This window comes from Melanostigma gelatinosum (genome assembly GCF_949748355.1).
Source record: "Melanostigma gelatinosum genome assembly, chromosome: 3".
NCBI classification, from domain to species: Eukaryota; Metazoa; Chordata; class Actinopteri; order Perciformes; family Zoarcidae; genus Melanostigma; species Melanostigma gelatinosum.
Window position 1 is genome coordinate 28,491,732 of NC_136636.1, and position 19,386 is coordinate 28,511,117.

At 43.6% G+C, this 19,386-nt stretch overlaps 1 protein-coding gene across 1 annotated transcript; it reads right to left on the reverse strand.

Moving 5' to 3' along the window:
- Positions 1-93: 93 nt before the first annotated feature.
- csnk2a4 (casein kinase 2, alpha 4 polypeptide) lies at positions 94-15,558 on the reverse strand. Its single transcript, XM_079265847.1, has 13 exons — positions 15,421-15,558; positions 13,404-13,685; positions 13,188-13,299; positions 12,993-13,094; positions 11,977-12,027; positions 11,572-11,631; positions 10,430-10,513; positions 9,596-9,706; positions 8,707-8,808; positions 8,404-8,504; positions 7,364-7,512; positions 7,179-7,265; positions 94-1,390 (listed from the first exon to the last, which is right to left on the reverse strand). The coding sequence occupies exons 2-13, from the start codon at positions 13,502-13,504 to the stop codon at positions 1,278-1,280; spliced, it is 1,173 nt and encodes a 390-aa protein (XP_079121973.1). The 5' UTR covers positions 13,505-13,685; positions 15,421-15,558; the 3' UTR covers positions 94-1,277.
- Between the last annotated feature and the right edge of the window lie 3,828 nt (positions 15,559-19,386).

The window sequence follows — 19,386 nt, forward strand, 5'->3', positions numbered from 1 at the left end:
ATTTCCACAAATATTTCTCAAATACTAGTCTTCTACAGAAGGACATAAAAATATATACAGTGACGTAGGGACTCAAAATGCACCGTTCTCGGGTCAATGTATACACGTTCTGATTTATTTGCATTTCGCAGGTTTGGAAAAGAAATAAAGAAAAAGATGGGTAGGTACAGAGCAGGGTCTAAAACTTACACTTTCAAACTCTGGCACTAAAACACGGTGGAGAACTCGAGCCTTCAAGTGCTGTTCACCAACTGACCTCCAGGGACACTCCGTGAAAGCCGGTCCAGCGTCTCACTCATCACAGCGTAACCCTGACAGCACTTCAGTCACCTGCACATGGTCATTGGATCACATTTCATCGAACAAATACGAGAACCACATCGTCAACCTGCATTACAGTACGAGTACTCCCACAAAACAGAACTAGGTTCGGTCAGTCTCGTCTTCCAACCGGCTGAGTAAACTTTGGTTACGTGTTGAAGTCATTCAAGGAAGTGGAGAGCAGCACGTTTGAGAAACCATCTCTTGAGAACCTGAATGAACCTTACCTGGGCTCCTTAAAGAGATCGGAGTACGACACTAGAGCTGATCGAAACCACTCGGCGGTGGCAAACCTGTATCCAGCAGTCCGGGACGTTTCGACACAAAACAAAAACTCATGACGGAGAATCGCATATCAAAAAGAAGACTGGTGATCTGGTTTGGTAAGAAAAAGGCAAGACAGAACTACTTGGGCAGAGAAAGTGTTCAAGTGTCATTGTGTTCACATACACCCGGTGCACTGAACAGCACCAGACACTTCCAGAACACCGTGATCTGGAGGGCTGAGGCTCGTGTGAGGAGGCGGATTAAGTGTCACCGGGTCTGGGTTTTGACGGCGCTGCAGCAGTAAACGATACAGGAGGAGCTCCTTTTGGTCCTCACAGCCGCCTTCTGCTGACCACTGCCTTCAGTCCAAACTAACACACACACACACACACACACACACACACACACACACACACACACACACACACACACACACACACACACACACACACACACACACACACACACACACACACACACACACACACACACACACACACACACTAATGAAAGGAATACCTGTATATGTCAAACTACACAGAACATTCATTAAGACGACGGCGTCCTACGGCGGGAGGTTGGTGGGGACGAAGTCACAACGAAGTTAGGTTGGATGTAGTGAGGGCTGGCAGAGCTGCACCCCGTGTAGCACCTGCCCAGAGGCGGAAGAGGGGGGGGGGGGGGGGGGGTCACTGCGGGGCAGCGGCGGGCACCGGGGGGCTCAGGACGTTGGTGGCAGCAGATAGGACCGGAGAGCCAGAGAGAGGGCCCAAGGCAGTGGAGGCTGGCAAGGCAGAGATACCTGAGGGGGGGTTAGAAACACAGGTCAGGGGGGGGGGGTGACTAACTCACCCAATTTAAGTCACAATATAGTTGAGTTCTGCACTTCAGACAGTCAACGACTCTTTACCTTGAATGTACAACAATCACATCTGACCTACACAACACAGCACCACCTTCACTGCCGTGGGGCTTCACTGCCCGTGGGAGTTCACTGTTGTTATGGGAAAATATATCATAGTCTACTGCTTTAGGGTTAAAGAATGTAAGTTTTAGAAGTGCAGGCACCAAACCTTGTTTCTTCTAAATGAGTCTAGTAAATTTTGGATCCAGGTGTCTTGTTATCTGTTATCTTGTGAATTGTTATCCTGTGCATTGTTTCTGTCTTTAAAGACGGGGACACACACAGGGGTCATGATTGCGGTATTTCCCTTGATGGGCATCAGCTGAAGGGCATGACCCTCTGCAGGCATATATGATGTGTGATGGTTCACAGGTTTATTCCGTCTCTGCAATACTGTGACTTAACTCTTTGACCAGGTCACAGTGACATCAAAGGACGCATCTGACTGGGTGTATCCATGGTTTATTGTGGGGCAAACTGATAACAAAGGGATTTGTAAACAGGCCGTAAAGTGCCTTCAGGGTATCGTAAAGACAGGACACTGTGCTTCAAAGGAAAACATCTGCCTTGACTGGTTTCCTTCTTCTGTTTATTCTTGTTTGCGAACCAAGATAACAGCATGCTGCTGGGTATAAATGTCCATGCATTTGAATGAGCACCTCAAGAGGAGCACCTCTTGCAGATGACGGTGATGTATCTGTGAGACTGTGTTCTCTTTGCTTGCAAGCAAATAAATTGACTATTACAACTTTGATCGTTCATCCAGACTCTGTTTCATTTGACATTGATGAGAAACATTTTACACTCTTCTCCCGACTTTTCGTAGAAATATTCCACAACAACTGCCCGTGGGGCTTCACTGCCGTGGGGCTTCACTGCCGTGGGGCTTCACTGCCGTGGGGCTTCACTGCCGTGGGGCTTCACTGCCGTGGGGCTTCACTGCCGTGGGGCTTCACTGCCGTGGGGCTTCACTGCCGTGGGGCTTCACTGCCGTGGGGCTTCACTGCCGTGGGGCTTCACTGCCGTGGGAGTTCACTGCCGTGGGGCTTCACTGCCGTGGGGCTTCACTGCCTGTGTTGACTGACTTTCAGGGTTGAGGTCGTGATAAGTCGGGCGTTTCGAGCTGAACGTTTGTCGGACGCCTTTTTTCTATTTATTTCGGTCACTCGCTACAATGGACAAAGACCGGCTGATTGGAAGGAGGAGTTCTCTATGAAACCTAACCAAGGGGGCAGCTGGCTGGAGGGCTTCCTACTTGCTGTTGGCTACACTGTAGATCATTTCCAGTAAATCACAATATTAAACGAGTGTGGAAGACAGCAAGTTCAATTTTAACATCTCAAGTCTAATCTGGACCCAATGTTACTCTGTGGTTCTGTTCGTTCTTGTTAAATTACTCCTTCAGCTTGATTTAATAAGTTTCAATAAAATATGAATTTCTCTTACCATTTGTATATAGTATATTTGTTGACAGCCCTAGGGAGCATATATTTTGATACTTTATTGTATATTTCATTGACCAATATGCCCTCTTTAATAATGCCCCATCTACAGAACCATTTTATATGACACCATGTATACTGTAAGAATATGGGGAGCATATCTTTTACATCAGGGGTGCCCACACTTTTTCGGCTTGCGAGCTACTTTTAAAATGACCAAGTCAAAATGATCTACCTACATTAAAAATGCTGAATATCTATGAGTATACTTTATATTTACAATATATGTTGGCGTACCTTGCATAACTGCATGAACCCTTATGGCACAATACAGTTCTGTACATTGTTGGTCATTCCCTTACTCTGATGACTTGCACTGAATGGGATTGGCCAGAGTTGCATAGTCCGGACAGCAGCTGCTGGTATCCGCCTCAAGCAGACTTCAGATGATCATCAGTCATGGTGGAACGGTGTATGGACTTAATGTTCTTCATGTGGGAAAAGGCTGACTCACATAAATGAGTAGAGCCGAATAATGCAGTCAAAAAGTTCCTCATGTTTGGGGACTTTTCCTCTGTGAGGAAACTGTCCATGAGCCCTGGACTTCAGCTGAATGTCAGCTTGCAGTGTCAGAATCTCATCCTCCACTCCAGACGAGTTCAGGTGAAACAGCGTTGATGCGAGTAAATCAACCTCAATATCTTCCCTGAAGTGTGCAGCACATAAGTGTAGCAACTGGCTCGAGAAAAGCAAAGTCTCGAAAGCGTTTGTCAAACTCTGACAGACGCTTGTCAGCCTGCTCTGTGTAGCGCGCACTGTCAAGTTACGCACACGCCTTCCGCTGAGTCTCCAGTTCTGACGCCAGGTTTTGGAAGTTTCCCAAATCATGGCGCTGCAGCTTTAGCTTCTTTAGTAGAAATAAATTGGAAGGCTAACTAATTAGCTCGCCGGAGTTTTGCAGTCGCTCGCTCGGGTGACCCGTGTGTTAGAAAATCAAGTGGCAAATGCCATGCGGACATCTCATTCTTTTTGAATGGCATGCGATCTACTCGCACTACCTCCGCGATCGACGTATTGGGCACCCCTGTTTTACATCAACCTACAGTTTTGCACTTTAATATGTAAACATGTGTTTACATTTCATCTTGTGCTGCATTATACAATGATAATAAAATGAACTTACATGAAATGGTCAATGAGCTTGTTTGGAGGAAGATGGAGCTGAAACAGCCGATAGATTGATGAATAGAATAGTCGTGAGAGGCTCTAATGGGATGAAAGCACAGCTGAGTGGAGCTCAGGATACAAACAACACTCTAATGTTGGAGAAACTGCAGCTGGAGATAAAGAACAGCCTTTAGAGAGATGAACAGAACACAGCTCTATGGAAATACTGTGGGATGAAATGGATGCATCATTGAAAGAGTATTATGGGATGTGTCCTCTTTGGGTGGCAGCAGATATAAAATAGCACGATTTCAAATGGAAATGTTCACGGCATTTCAGTCAATTGAGTCAGCTCAGGCACAGAGTCTTAAACTAAGCGAGGGAACGACGGCGCTGATGGAAACACAGCGCAGAGGCTTTCTGTTGGCTGCTCGCGCTACTGAAAGCTACTTCTGAACCAGACCTCGGTACAACCTCCTCTGCTGTCCAGCGCCAGGTTGTGTGGCGCACTCGGGTCTGAGCTATGGGACGCACACTTCTCATGTCTTTGTGGAGATGTGATGTTTCCACAGATGATGAACGAAGACATTAAAAACAGAGTCTTGCAGATGAGACATTAAAGTAGCGTAGCTCTTATTAGAGTTGAGAGTCCGACTCTGATTTGACTTTAGAGCAGGGGTGTCAAACTCAAATACACAGTGGGCCGAAATTAAAGAATTGCTACAAGTCAAGGGCCAGACGGGTTCAATGTTTATTGAAAACTTATTGAAAGAACCTTAGTGCACATATTGAACCTGGAACTAACAAGGCCTATAGAGTATAAAACATTAATTGTGAAATAAAAATAAAAGTAATAAAATCGGTTTCATTAATTGCTTATGGCTCTATCTGCAGTTTTTCCAGTCATTTCAAGTGAAAACAGTTTCTACAGGCAAACAGCCAAAAATAATTTACTTCAAAGAAAAATCAAATGTCCTGTAGTAGCAAGAGAAAAAAACCGCAAAAATGAAACTGCATTAAAAACTTAAAATGCGTCAAAGCACCGTTTGCTGCTCTGTGATGCTCACTGGTCTGAGCCAGACACTTGGTGTCTCATCTTGGATACAAGTTCATCAATGTCTGGGGTCAGGCTCTGAGCTGAGGAAATCCTCAGGATTGAGTGAAGGTGCTCATCAGGAAGACGAGTCCTGTGTGAACCTTTGTTTGTCTTCATCAAAGAGAACAGTTGTTCACACAAGTATGTGCTGCCAAACATAGACAGCGTTTGAGGAGCCTGGGAGCGCAGCTGGGGCATTGTGTCGGGGATGAAACGTGGAAACTCTGCAGCGCCCACAGACTCATATTTTGCCTTCAGTGTGTCATTAGATTGGAGCTCAATCAGCTCCATTTGGAGGTTTGATGGTGCGTTTTCAACGTCAGCTGCAAATGGATGACTGAGCAGTTCAAACCTGCTTTTTTGGGCTTCAAAATCGGCAAATCGCTGCGTGAAGTCAGCACCAAGTATGGCGAGTTTTTCAGCAAACTGTGTGGTTGGGAAGGCAGCGACCTGCTCTTTCATTGTTTGGCAGTGCAGAAAATGGCTCAAGTTTTCCTGCAGCATCTGCATCTCCCACAGGCGCAGCTTGGCTTTAAAAGCCCTCACTGTAGCGTGCATGTCAGTGATGACACGGCCCCGCCCCTGAAGCTGCAGGTTGAGCGCATTCAGGTGGCTCGTGATGTCACACAGAAACGCCACTTCACACAGAAACATTTTATTTCGGAGCTCTGTTGTGTCTTTCCCTTTGCTTTCCATGAACTCACAGATCTCCTCACGCAACTGGAAAAATCTTTCCAGCACCTTTCCCTGGTTTAGCCATCGCACCTCTGTGTGACAGGGCAAGTCACCACATTCTGTACTTAACTCCTCCAGAAAAGACTTGAACTGGCGGTGATTTAAACCTTTGGCTCTGATAAAGTTTACCGTTAATGTTATGATGCTCATCACATGTTCCATTTTCAAGGCTTTGCCACACAACGACTCCTGGTGGATGATGCAGTGATAAACTGTCAACTCACTTGTGACGTTTTCCTCCATCTTTTCTCGGATCCTCCCCACCAATCCACTCGTCTGACCGCACATCGCAGGCGCTCCATCTGTTGTCAGTCCCACAAGTTCATCCCACGGCAGCCCCATTTCATCCACACATCTGGACACCTCTTCAAAGAGATCTTTCCCTGTAGTTCTGCCATGCATTGGGTGTAATCCCAAAAACTCTTCTGTTACGCACAGGCTTGAGTCCACACCACGGATGAAAATTGACAGCTGGGCAGTATCAGAAGTGTCTGTGCTCTCATCCGCAGCAAGGGAGTATGCGATGAAATCTTTTCCCTTTCCCACAAGCTGTTGTTGGAGATTGGCAGCAAGGTGACGCACACGGTCAGCAGCGGTGTTTCGGCTTAGCTCACATTTTAAAATGCTTGCCTTTTTTCTGGGCACACGGCGTCGCATGCAGTTAGTTCTTGACAAATTGCCCCTCGGTGAAGGGCCGGGTTGATTTTGCAACCTCTGCTGACACAATAGAACTGGCCTTAACAGCAGCCTCGCTTTGTGATTTGGCTTTAGTGAACACAGCCTGCTGTGACACCAGACTTCTTTTTAACTCCTCTACCTTCTGTAGCCTTTGTGTCGTGTCCAGATGCTTGTATGTGTCTTGGTGCTTCGTTTCATAGTGTCTTCTTATGTTGTATTCTTTCATGACAGCCACACTGTCTCCGCACAGAAGACACACAGCTTTGCCCTTTACATCCGCGAACATATACTGTGAATCCCACCTGTCTTCAAAACTCCTGTTTTCAAATTCCACCCTTCGTTTAGCCATTTTTTGGGGCGAGGGATAGTTGAAAGTTGACACAAGTGGTATGTAATACAGACTGAGGCGCGCGTACGCGGGCCCGCGATTGACGTGCCGCCACACGGGCAGTGCATTGTGGGATTTGTAGTATTATGGTGGTGCGTGCGATATACCGGCGGGCCAGCTCTAACAGTAAATAGATTTTATCATGCGGGCCAAAGATAATTCATTCACGGGTCTCCTCACCAGTGATCATGTTGGCTGAGCTGACAGCTGTGTTCCCACCGGGCAGGTTGGCTCCGCCCACACGAGACTGATCTTTCACGATGGGGACTGCGGGAACAACAACAAATAAAGAAAGCACTTATTTTCTCATTGGTATGATAGATTGTGAATTCGTCCTTGTAAATAGTGGCCGTCAATGGGCTTACAGAAGTACGGCTGATCCATGGCCTCGTGGGCGGTCAGCCGCGCCTGGTGGTCGTAGCGCAGCAGCTTGTCCAGGAAGTCCAGCGCCTCGGGGCTGACCAGGTGCTGGTTCTCACTGTGGACAAACCGCTCCCACCGCTTACGAGAATGCCTGGAGGCAAAAGACAGATTAACACACTTCATTCTGACGTCTATTCACACTGAAGAAGGTGGACACAGATGCTGTGATGACGAGAGAAATGATGGACGCATGGGATAAACTCCAGATGTTGCATTTGAAATCATTTGGAACCGTTTTAGGTCGGGGTGGGCCCCATGCTGCGATTTGATCACAATACTTTCACAGTGTGCGATATGCTGAGTATTGGAATAGCAAACATTGCGATTTATTACGCTTTTTCAGCTGCAAATTATGCAGTTTGTCAGCATCTGTTTTATCTAATAAGATACGTTTTCATATTTATTATCATCATCAACTAATTTACTTTAAGTCATCTATAGTGGTTATTTGCATAAAAACAATTAAAATGATCAAAAAATGAATATGATATAAAGATCTAAATTTTTATGTCGTTTAGAGCGAAGTTAAAAACATTATTCCCTCTAATATCTAATACCACCAATGTTTACAGACACGCTTCAGATGAGTGGCAATACTCTCAAACACAAATCCAACCGACCACACACACACACACACACACACACACACACACACACACACACACACACACACACACACACACACACACACACACACACACACACACACACACACACACACACACACAGAGATAACGTAGCTTCTTCACTTCTTATGATCATGAAGCTGTGACTTGCATAACCGCAGTTATGGCCAACAGCCGACATCCCTAATTGCATTATTAATAGTTTATATAATTAAAGATTGGTACTTGTCTTTCATGTATAAAATTGTTTCCCCCCCCACCCCTGGTTTTAGGCTCACGGTCGATAGTGTGCAGTTGTTTGTCCTAGCAGAGTGCTAGCATAGCATTAGTTACAAAACACAGTCATCATCGCTCACCTTCCCAGAATGTCGTTGAAGCGAGGCTCCAGCTCGATATTGTACTGGTCAATGTAGTCGTAGAGGTCTTCAGTCCCCAGGACCTTGGCTATTCTCACCAACTACAAGAACACAAACAAGGAACGAGATACTTTCAACCTTTCAGACACAGATCTACATTGAACACAGTCAGTTACAGAGAAGACTGGGCAGTCGCCACTCTCACGAGATCTGTGAGCAGAAATGCAATTCATGTCGATGCAGTGTTGTTGTCGTTTTAAGCCATCACAATAATCATGGAGAAAATTCCTCCTTAGTATTTACCTGGTCATAGTTGTCATGGCCATGGAAAAAGGGCTCCTTCCTGAAGATCATGCTGGCCAACATACAGCCCAAGCTCCACATGTCCAGACTGTAATCGTACATCTGCAACACACGGTACAGGTCTCAGAGCACGGGCAGCATTAAAGCAGACACGCCAACATTTCAATGAGTTGTAACTCCGTGGAATCCAACCAAACACTCTTTAAATGAGCACTGATGGATCATGAAGCGTCAGAAACAAGCATGTACCCTGTTTGAGCCTGCAACTGCAGCTTATAAGCAAGACTATTAAATACAGTGTTTCCCCAACACACAGCTGTCTGTGGTATGCTGCCATCGTTTTACCAAGGCTGCCAGATTATCAGAACAGAAAGTGAAACGATAGGTGCCCCGGTAGAGAAGCAATCACTAATACAGATGTTGTTAATGCAGAGTTCAGATGGTTTCTAACAACATTATCATCAATCAAGTAACATCCAATCCACTCAGACTGCAAGAATTAACTGGATAGCATCATCACCATTATTGTGTCACAACTGTGTAACATGCAGTCAGGAAACTTTAGATGTGGAATGGAGTTTAAAACGAAGGCCAAGCTGGAAGAGGGGTGTGGTAAAAGCAAGGTCGCTAGAAGTAGGGGGTAGGAAGTGAGGAAGGGGCCAATAGCTCCCTACTCTACGTCCCTGGCCTAATTTGGCTTTGCAGTCTGGTGTAATCCCATCAAAATATGGTCTCTGAAGAGAATTATATTTCTAAGTGGATAACCTTTTTAGATGCATACAAAACACCAATAAATGAAGGTCAACAGTAGGTTTGTTTCTCCACTATCACCCATCAGAGGCTTACAACATGTCAACTCCACCTAAAGCATACTAGCCCACAGCCGTACCTGATAGTCCACCAGGAGCTCGGGTCCTTTGAAGTAGCGGGAGGCGACTCGGACGTTGTACTCCTGTCCTGGGTGGTAGAACTCGGCCAGACCCCAGTCAATAAGACGCAGCTGCAGACGTACAAATCAAGCAGTTAGCAGCTGCAGACAGGCAACGTATTAGTGTTCAACACAAGAAAATGAAGGAGACTTTTTTACTCATTTGTCAGACATTACTGTAATTCAATTAATGAGTCCAACTAGAGAATAGTGAAAAAGACAAGTAGAGATGTAAGAGCCAAATAAGAAGCTACACAGCAGCAATAAACAGATGTTATTCTAAGGATGGATTGACTTGGACAAAGCAGTCTTTATCTCCTCTTTCTGTAGGACCAGGGCTCGGCTGAGAGAGAGAAGGTGGACTATCGTATGTCAAAGTTATGAATGATGCGTCGGGCTACTCGGTGCAGCCTTAGTTAAATTCCACTGAGTCGCTTCTTGCATGAAGTGCTCGGTGCAGAATGCCTCTCTTCTGTCAACAGTCTGAAGTTCCCAGTGCTGGTCAAAGGAACACAGTAAGTAACAGTACGTGATCTCTGAGGGGAGTCCAGTGGTGACTGGTGAGCACAATCGTCTTTGTCCGTCAGTCCAACCACCCCGCTAGCTTAGCTTTCTGGTCTTCATACAAGTTGTGTACATTCGATATGTTGGTGGCTCTTAAAGGGCAATTCATACGTCAATGCATTAGAAAAATGAGTCGGGTTAAAACTAATTCAATTAAATAACTTGGACAGACCTAGTCATTGTGTTTCGGATTAAACGGCACAGGTGTGAAAGTGCCCTTAAATCACTCACCTTGCGGTGCTCATGATCGATCATCACGTTATGTGGCTTCACATCTCTGTGCATGATCCCCATGCTGTGGCAGTAGTCCAGGGCCTACAAACAATCCATTGGTCACTGTTGCTTTTCTTTCAAGTAATTCCAAAAACAGAAACAGATTACAAGAAGGTGGTGGTGCAACGGATCAGAAAACTCAGTTCTAATCGGATCAGCACAAAAGATAAAGAGAGCAAATATAACCGCTGATACTAATTGCCGATCATTGATGATCCATATTGTCAGATACAGATTCCTGTGTTTGATTATACAGCCGGTCTACAAGACTCACAAATCATTTTAACGACTCAGAAGTCTGTAAACCATCAAAAATACTAAATGTTATCCTTTTACTTTGTTAAAGGAATTTATAGTGTTTTTCTTCATAAAAACATACAATTCAAATGATTAGGAAATAAAAGATTGTCTGTCTTTGTATTGAATCTTGTCATTCGTAGTTTTAATGATGCATCATTCATAAGATGCTTGGAGATAGTTTTAGGAAGTTAAACAGCTCATAATTCACCTCTAATATCTGTTTTATAGTCATGTGAAAACATCTGGATTTATTAAAGTTTCTCACTAAAACTACATTTTACGAGATCACATGTGAACACATCATGATAGCGTTATAATTTACCTTGGCCCAATACTCATGTTCACTGAGCAGAGCCTGAACGCATCATAATGTAACTGAAGTAACCTTCGTTCTGTTGATTTAAACAGACTGGTTGTTTACAATGTAACAGATCAGAGACTAGAAAAGCATAAGCGATGTCCTGATCACATATTTTACTGAATATTGTCAGATAACGATGTCAGTAAATCTTTATTTCACACTGTGATGGATAACGTTAAACTGTGTAGTTAATCCGAGAGGGGGGATCCGTACGGATCACCGATCAACAAGGATCCGTTACACCACTACAAGAAGATGGTGCCTACTCGTCAACACACACAATGCGGATGGCCTAAACAGAGACTTGGTGCTGTAGAAGTTCCCAGGCATGTATAAAATGGCAAAGAAAATGAAGTGAGGACAGACGGTCTGGTTTAAGGACAGGATGCTTCACCACCCTCATGACTTTTAGAGGTTAAACATTACGAGGAGGACTCACCTTGAGGATCTCGTACATGTAGAGCCTGATGTCGTAGTCTGTCAGGGTCTGGTACAGTTGCTAGAGACAAAAGCAATGTCACTGGCTTTGTATGGCTTTACAGTAAAAGAGGCCACACAGTCATGTCACCGAGCTGTGGAAATGTGCTGGCGATTGAGGATAGAACCAGATGACAGTTGACTTTCTGGCACCGAAGACATAGCACTGGACTTTCATGTTCCTCCATATATATATATCACACACACACACACACACACACACACACACACACACACACACACACACACACACACACACACACACACACACACACACACACACACACACACACACACACACACACACACACACACACACACACACACACACACACACACCTTATAGAGCGAACAAACAGTTACCTACCTTGAAGTCTGTGTTGTTAACATGCTCAAAGACCAAGGCGGGCGTCCGGGACTGAAAGAAACAAGACAATACTTATTAGTATTTAATGCGCTGCAGTCTCAACCAACAATACGTACCACCCGGACTACTTACACTCACCATCTGACTGAAGCACTGTAACAAGCTATGGCACTGATACAAGCTAACCACACAGTCAACAGAACACAGCTGTTGACTGTCACTAACGTTTAAGAAAGTCCCTTTTCTCTTATTGGACCTTGTGAACAGGCTCACCATCTTCACCATTGATCAGTCATACAGAGCTTACATATTCCGCGATCTATTTTAGTAATCTCCAAAATAGAGATTGATGAGCAGTTGAAGAGGAGTTGATGATGCTGAGTACAATGCTATGCAATTAGCACTTGTTAGCTTGCAAATTGTGTTTTGACACTAAATGTTTGAAAAATACCCATGTAGTCTGCTGACCACAGCCACAAACGGTCACGTGTTGCTTACAGTGTGAACTAGAGCTGCAGCCAACTAACCAACTTTCATCATTTATCTAGCAATTGTTGTGTATTCTATGAACCAGCCTCTAAAGTTGCAAGAGCCCATGTGATGTCCTATCCCAAAATTCAAAACTATTCAAACTACGATAGTAGCGGCAAATCCACATATTTGAGAAGTTGGAACAGGAAACATTTGGCCTTTTCCTCGTTGTTGATTCATTTTCTGTTGATCAACAAATTGTTTTAACTCAGAGCACAAGTGAATGAGGTAGATAGCAGAAAATGCTGTGGATACAGGTGTTCTGGAGTTCTCTCTCTCCTCTTCCACACGTCTCCTTGATCTATTGAAACTTCAGGCAACGGTAAATACAAAGAACAGGAAGTCTCTGTTGACCCCTCAAGTGTGACAATTGCGTTATTTTAATCCATCGATCTAATTTTGGTCATACCGCCCAGCACTAATTTGAATATGTCCTCGTTTGTACTCGGGACCAAAGTGTCAAGTGTTCTGTACACTATACTCACCACAGGGTCTTTCACGATATCGATGAGGGAGATTATGTTAGGGCCTCCACGTAGGTTCTCCGAAATCTTGATCTCACGCTTAATTTTCTTTTTCTTCACGGGCTAAGAGGACGAGGCAGAGTTAAGCAGACGGGATTAAACTATTCAATCAGAACCACTAACTTGATCCAAGACTCAGTCTCTGTATAGTTTTACCTTGAGAATCTTCACCACCACCTTCTCATTATTGGTGATGTTGATTGCCTCAAAGACTTCGCTGTACTTCCCACGCCCCAGTTTACGCACCAATTGAAAATCATCCTGATTTCTGTGAAGGACAAAGAATAAATAATTCTGCAACCAAACATCAACTGGGTTGAGATGTCAAGCAGCATTCTGCAAATGTTGTGTACGGATCACCAAGGTATTTACCCCCACTCAACCACGTGGGACTCGTAGTCCCAGTACTCCCTGGGCCGGTGAGTGTTGACCTCGGTGTACACTCGGGCCCGGCTCGGCACGGGTCCTGACATGTCAGACAGCTTGGCAGTGATGGTTGGGAGATCTTACTGCAGAGGAGGACAGTTGGAGTACAGGGAGGATTGGGTGGGTGGGAGGGAGGGAGAAGAGGGAAGGTAGGGGTTGAGCAGGCTTGATCCCACCAGAGCAAGGGGTTTGGGGAGGGGGGGGGGCACCAGGGGCTTGGTGGAATAGCTGAAAAAGAAGGAAAAAGAGGAAATTAAGAATTGGAGAAATTGAATTCCTGATAAATATTGATACATCACAGGTGTCTCCATCCATCTATTTACAACGACCGAAAATCCACACACCACTGCCTGTTTGGCATTGTCCCTTAAAAGACACAGTCATCAGATTTACTCTACTGTAGTGGTGTAACTGTCCATTATCCATACGGAACCATCCCTCCAACATTTATTACAGTTTAACCATCATAGTGTGAAATAAAGTTTTACTGCCAATGGTTATATGCCGACATTCTGTAAAGCTATGTGATCAGGAGATCACCATTAATGCCTTCTCGTCGCCGATCCCTGATGACATTGTGAACAAGTCCGTGTTGAAACCAGCAGGAGAGCCAGTAACGATGGCAGCACCGGCAATAACAGTTAAATTGAGTTACATTATGATCGGTCATTCTCTATTCAGTAAAAACTATTGGCTGTGAATAAATTATGTTTCTCATGTGTTAAAATATTATCTTGTTAAATTTAGTTTTTTTTTTAGAGAATAACTTGAATAAATCCAGTAGTTTGAAGCAGATGTCTTCACAGCAATATAAAATAGATATTTACAAAACAAAGACCGATAAGTTAATTTGTGGGAGCAGATCAGCCGGGAGGACATTAAATGTTGCTGGTAAGATTTGTGCTTTCATCGCCGTATACGTCGTCTCCGACGGATCGTCCTCCTTGCTCAAATGTTACGGCTTTCAGACAAGCTCATCCATACAAAGTATGAGGGCAAGCATCCTCGGGTTGGTGCTCATGGTGAACAATCTATGCCGAACAAATAGTTTTTTGACAGAAAGACGTTATATGGACACAGGCTTTAACACTGGCTTATAATACATAATTATAATAACTAATGCCACAAAAATATTTTGTTCAGGACTGTGGTGAGAAAAAAACAAAACAGTGTGGAGCCTTGTATACAAGCTACTAACAAAACCACCAACAAAAATGATGTGGCAAGGAGAGAGCTGAGCCTCCAGCTCACAGATAGAAGTGGCTGAAATGAGTTTCAGCTCCAGTTGAGTGTTCATTTTTACATTGTGTTTCACACATCAGCGCTGACTGCCGAAAGTATTGACACAGCTTGTTCAATTACTAGGGTAGAAAGCTGTGTAAGTATTGATCTTATTCAAACAGCCAAATCCATTATTTGAATGACACCACTGACGGAGCAACTGAACACTTTAATCTCTTTCCGACCCAGGTCAAGTAAGTAACACTGAACAATGGGAAAACTTTCTGTACATGTTTGAAATAATAAGGATTACTGTGCAGTATCTATTTAATTTGCCCTTAATTCCTTATGACATACACAACTTTGGGATGAGAAACTATTTTCATTGTCCCGACTGGTATGAGGCAAGCTTCGTCCCTGACCTACCTGACAAATTGCAAAGGCACTTCAAGGCAAATATGTTGTATCGAGCTGTTTAAATGAAGTTGACTTAACTCATTGACCATCCTTTTTTCCCGCTGAACTGAACGCTACATGCGCATTTTTGTCGTTCTATACGTTACGTAGCTTACCTAACGTCAGTCGCAGTAGTTAACGTAGACCACCGACTTGAATAGCTTGTGAGCAGGTGTCAGTAACTTATCGGCTCTAGGCGGGCCCAAGCTGCTAACGTGAACGATCGCTAGTTTCCACATGTATTGTGAGTCTGCATTATCAACATAAGAGTGGAGTGGATATTTACCCCCTAGATAAAGTCCACGACCGAAATACTTCCCCGTCAGCTGAGTTTCGTCAAGCCAACGGTCCTCGCCTTCCTCCGTTGCCGGTGTGTGCCTGTGCCAGTGTGTGATTTCTGCTGTATCAGAGACAATATGGCAGACCACCGCCACCTACGTCCTCGAGTACTGCAACGGAGGCCGTGGAGGGACACGCCACTGCACAGTCGCCGACCACCTAAAAAGCGTGGTAACTGTCCCTGTCAATTTTGTTTCGACTGAACTCCATCACACTAAGCATGTTTTATGGGTCAAACTGTGGATATATTGGCCAGTCAATCACCAAACCTTCAATCCAAATTATTATGCATTTCCCATAGATCAGTCTGGATATATGATCTGGAGTCTAGAAGGTAGTGATGTTACGAGATGTGCCGACGCTTCGAAGCGTGTGTCGAGTAATGGAGGGGGCGTTTCCTTGAAGCGCGTATCGAGGCTTGCTTCATTTAGGGGAGGAGCCAAAAATGATGACGTCCGAAGCCTCGCTGCCCGGCTGCACCACGTGACTGCTTCGGGAAGTGGTTCAGATTTTGCCGAGAGGTTTGACAGCAATATAAACCCCTCAGGCTCCATTCAACATGTGGGTTGTTGGTGGAGAGTTGAGAGTTTGGATAGTTTGGATAGCGTTTATATAGTTTGGAGAGTTTAGAGAGAGATAGTTTGGATCGCGTTTATATAGTTTGGAGAGTTTAGAGAGAGATAGTTTGGAGAGTGAGGAGAGAAGGATAGGTGATAAGATGGAGCCAGCTAGGAAGAGGAGGATTTCCCCTGTGTGGGAACACTTTGATTTGATAACTCCTAATAAGGTAAGCTAAATCTAACTCTATTTCAGACACATTAGGTTTGCTTATCAAGAACTGTATTTTTCACAGTTTCTTATTTTATTCAAAGGTGAGGTGTTTATTGTGCTCCAAGGAGTTGGGGTACAATAACAACACCTCATCCATGCTAAGGCATCACCATGCCTTGCATGAGAATAAGGAGGAAACTGGAGCTTCACCCAGCCATTGTAAGTCATTACAATATTACAAATGCACCATCACAATTTTTCCCTGTTCACTTTTGTTTATTGTGCAAATAAAGACAGGTAACAGACACTGTATTTATTCTCTTTTAACCAGCCACCAGAAAACAAGAGCTGGATGAAGCCCTCGTCTCCATGATAGTGAAGGACACACAGCCCTTCAGTATTGTGGATGATGTTGGATTCAGGGCATTTGTGTCCAAACTGGATCCCGATTTAAAGTAATAGGATTTTTCAGCCAAACAAAAGCCACCGAAGCAATAAAACGACTGACCTCCGAGTGTGCCACCATTATACGGTCAAAACAAAGCAGAGAGGAAATCCCCCAGGCTTCCACCTCTCATGATGTCACAGGAGGTAATCTATTATTTTACATTTTGAGATTGATTATTCCGATGAGAACACTTAGTAACATGATCTGTGGTTTCCTCTTAGGTAGCAAACTGTGGCATCGTTTAGACACCAGCGTCATGGAGGCACGGAAGACTCAAAATGTAACAGCAGATGCCACTGTGGAGGTCCAGCGCTACCTTTCCGAGCCAAATATAAGCAGGCTGGAAAAGCCTCTGGAGTACTGGGAGAGGCAAAAATTCCTATATGCAAATTTATATAGACTTGCTCTTGCGTTTTTGTGCACGCCAGCATCTTCTGTACCCTGTGAAAGGGTGTTTTCAAAGGCCGGAGAGGTTATGTAAAAAAAAAGGAATCGTTGAAAACCAAACACTGTTGAGAAACTGTTATTTCTGAATAAAAATGAATAAAATGTCCCGTGTCCTGTACATCACTGTCCAAGTTACACAAGCATATTCAGTCCCCTCTTCCTAGTTCCACAAGCACTTTCACTGTCCTCTGCCTGCTTAAGCCCATGCCATTTTCCTAAAGTGACATAATAACATCATTACACAACCTGCCATATCATGATACTACCATTTTGGGAAAATGTACACACACAGAACACATTAAAAAAATATTTTATTATGCACATATGTCATAATTTATGTACAGAAATGATTTGGTCATACATTTTTGTAATTCATAGTCATTCCCAACAGCCATAACAGACACACAAATTCAATGCATCACATTATGTGGTTCAGATACAGCTGCCTGTGATTATACACTTGGCCAGTAGGTGGTATCGTGTGCACATGAAGCTTCGAGTAATGAACCCTTTCTCGAACCAATTGGCTGAAGTGTTGCGATGCCTCATGAGGCTTCATCTCGCCATCACTACTAGAAGGTCCAAAAACTCGGAGCGATGCACTAGATGACTGCGGTCTAGTCAGCAGACACTCAGATCTCCGTGGTCAACTCAGCAGACACTTACATTGTAGTGCACCTATACGCTGACGTTTACGGTAAACCTAACCAAACGGCACAGATCGGGAGCGAGCAAAGGACTTTGCAAAGTTAGCGGAAAGATTAACGTGAGACAACTTCCGGTTTTCTACAGACGAACATCCGGTTTTCAAAATACGATGCCAACAAAGTATACATGTTGCATAATGGAAATAAGATTTAATGAATTATATTCCAAGTATAAAAAATGATACCTTCATCTCGTGAGTTAAAGGGAAAATACACCTAAACTGTGCGTAAGTAAAGTGTCTTTATTATTTGATTTGAGGGTTGCTGGAAATGAATAATACCTGACTGACAGTCAATTAAGATATTTTACTCAGCAAAAACTCTGAACTGATTTTGTATCTTCAAATTTCTGAAGTTTTTAAGGTGCTATGAAAATGTTTTTCTCAATAATTCCCTACAATGACTAATGCATATATGTTCAGGACACAAAAAGCTAATATCTAACAAAAAACTAAAGCTCACAAAAATAATATTACAATATTTGAGGTGCTCGAAAAATATTTTTCTCAATAATTCCATACAATGACTGATGTATCAATCAATCAAGGCATCGTTGACTCCACCCTTAGAGAAAATAAGACATTTTTACTGTACCAATTAAGAGATATTTCAAATTAAAAGTCATACATTTGTACCCAGAAACGGGTACATTTCTGAATATTTGAGGTGCTATAAAAACTAGTTTCTCAATAATTACAAACAATGACTGATGCATATGTCTTCAAGACATCGTTGACTCCTCACATAATGAAAATGAAACATTTTTACTGTACAAATTAAGAGATATTTCAAATTAAATGTCATACATTTGTACCCAGAAACAGGTACTGAATATTTGAGGTGCTATAAAAACTATTTTCTCAATAATTCCACACAATGACTAATGCATATAAGTTGAGGAAATCTCTGACCACACATATACAGAAAATGAAACATTTTTACTTAATTACCATTAAGAGATTTTTAAAAGTAAATGTCCTACATTTGTTCCAAGAAATATCCAACAACTGAATATTTCAGGTGCTATAAAAATAGTTGTCTTTTTATTCAGTCAAAGTCTGTCTCTCTGTCTGTCTGTCTGTCTCAGTCTCTCTGTCATACAGTCATTCAGGTCTTAGATATTTTTAGAGAACCCCCCCCCTCTCGCATTTCAAAATAAAAACCCCAGAGAATGAATTCTAATTGGAATGCTTGTGATGAAGCCAGTCATTTAATAACCTCTGCGTTTGTGTCAAACATTATGCATATGTCTCCTCTCCCCCTCTCTCACCCACCCAGTCCCATCCTTTCAAAATAAAAGCCCCATAGAGTAACTGTATCTTAACATGAATCTCAGAATGAGGTATGTACAGAAATGATGGGGGCGTCAGGCAGTAGAAGCCACACTGTCAAAAATTCTTGCGAAATTTGCTGGTGATGAAGTCGTATTGCAGTGGGCAGGAATGATCTCCTGTATCTGTCCTTGTGACAGCGGAGCTGGATGAGTCTGTTGGTGGTGGAGAGGGTGGTCTGGGTTATCCAATATGGATAATAATGATAA

Bases quoted from the DNA above. Each gene is read 5' to 3' on its own strand.
- csnk2a4 (XM_079265847.1), bottom strand. From the start codon at position 13,504: ATGTCAGGACCCGTGCCGAGCCGGGCCCGAGTGTACACCGAGGTCAAC. The intron at 8,809-9,595 runs GTACGGCTGTGG...CGTGTGTTGCAG, and splicing joins AGCTCCTGGTGGACTATCAG to ATGTACGATTACAGTCTGGA. The intron at 7,513-8,403 runs GTGAGCGATGAT...TTTTGCCTCCAG, and splicing joins TTCAACGACATTCTGGGAAG to GCATTCTCGTAAGCGGTGGG.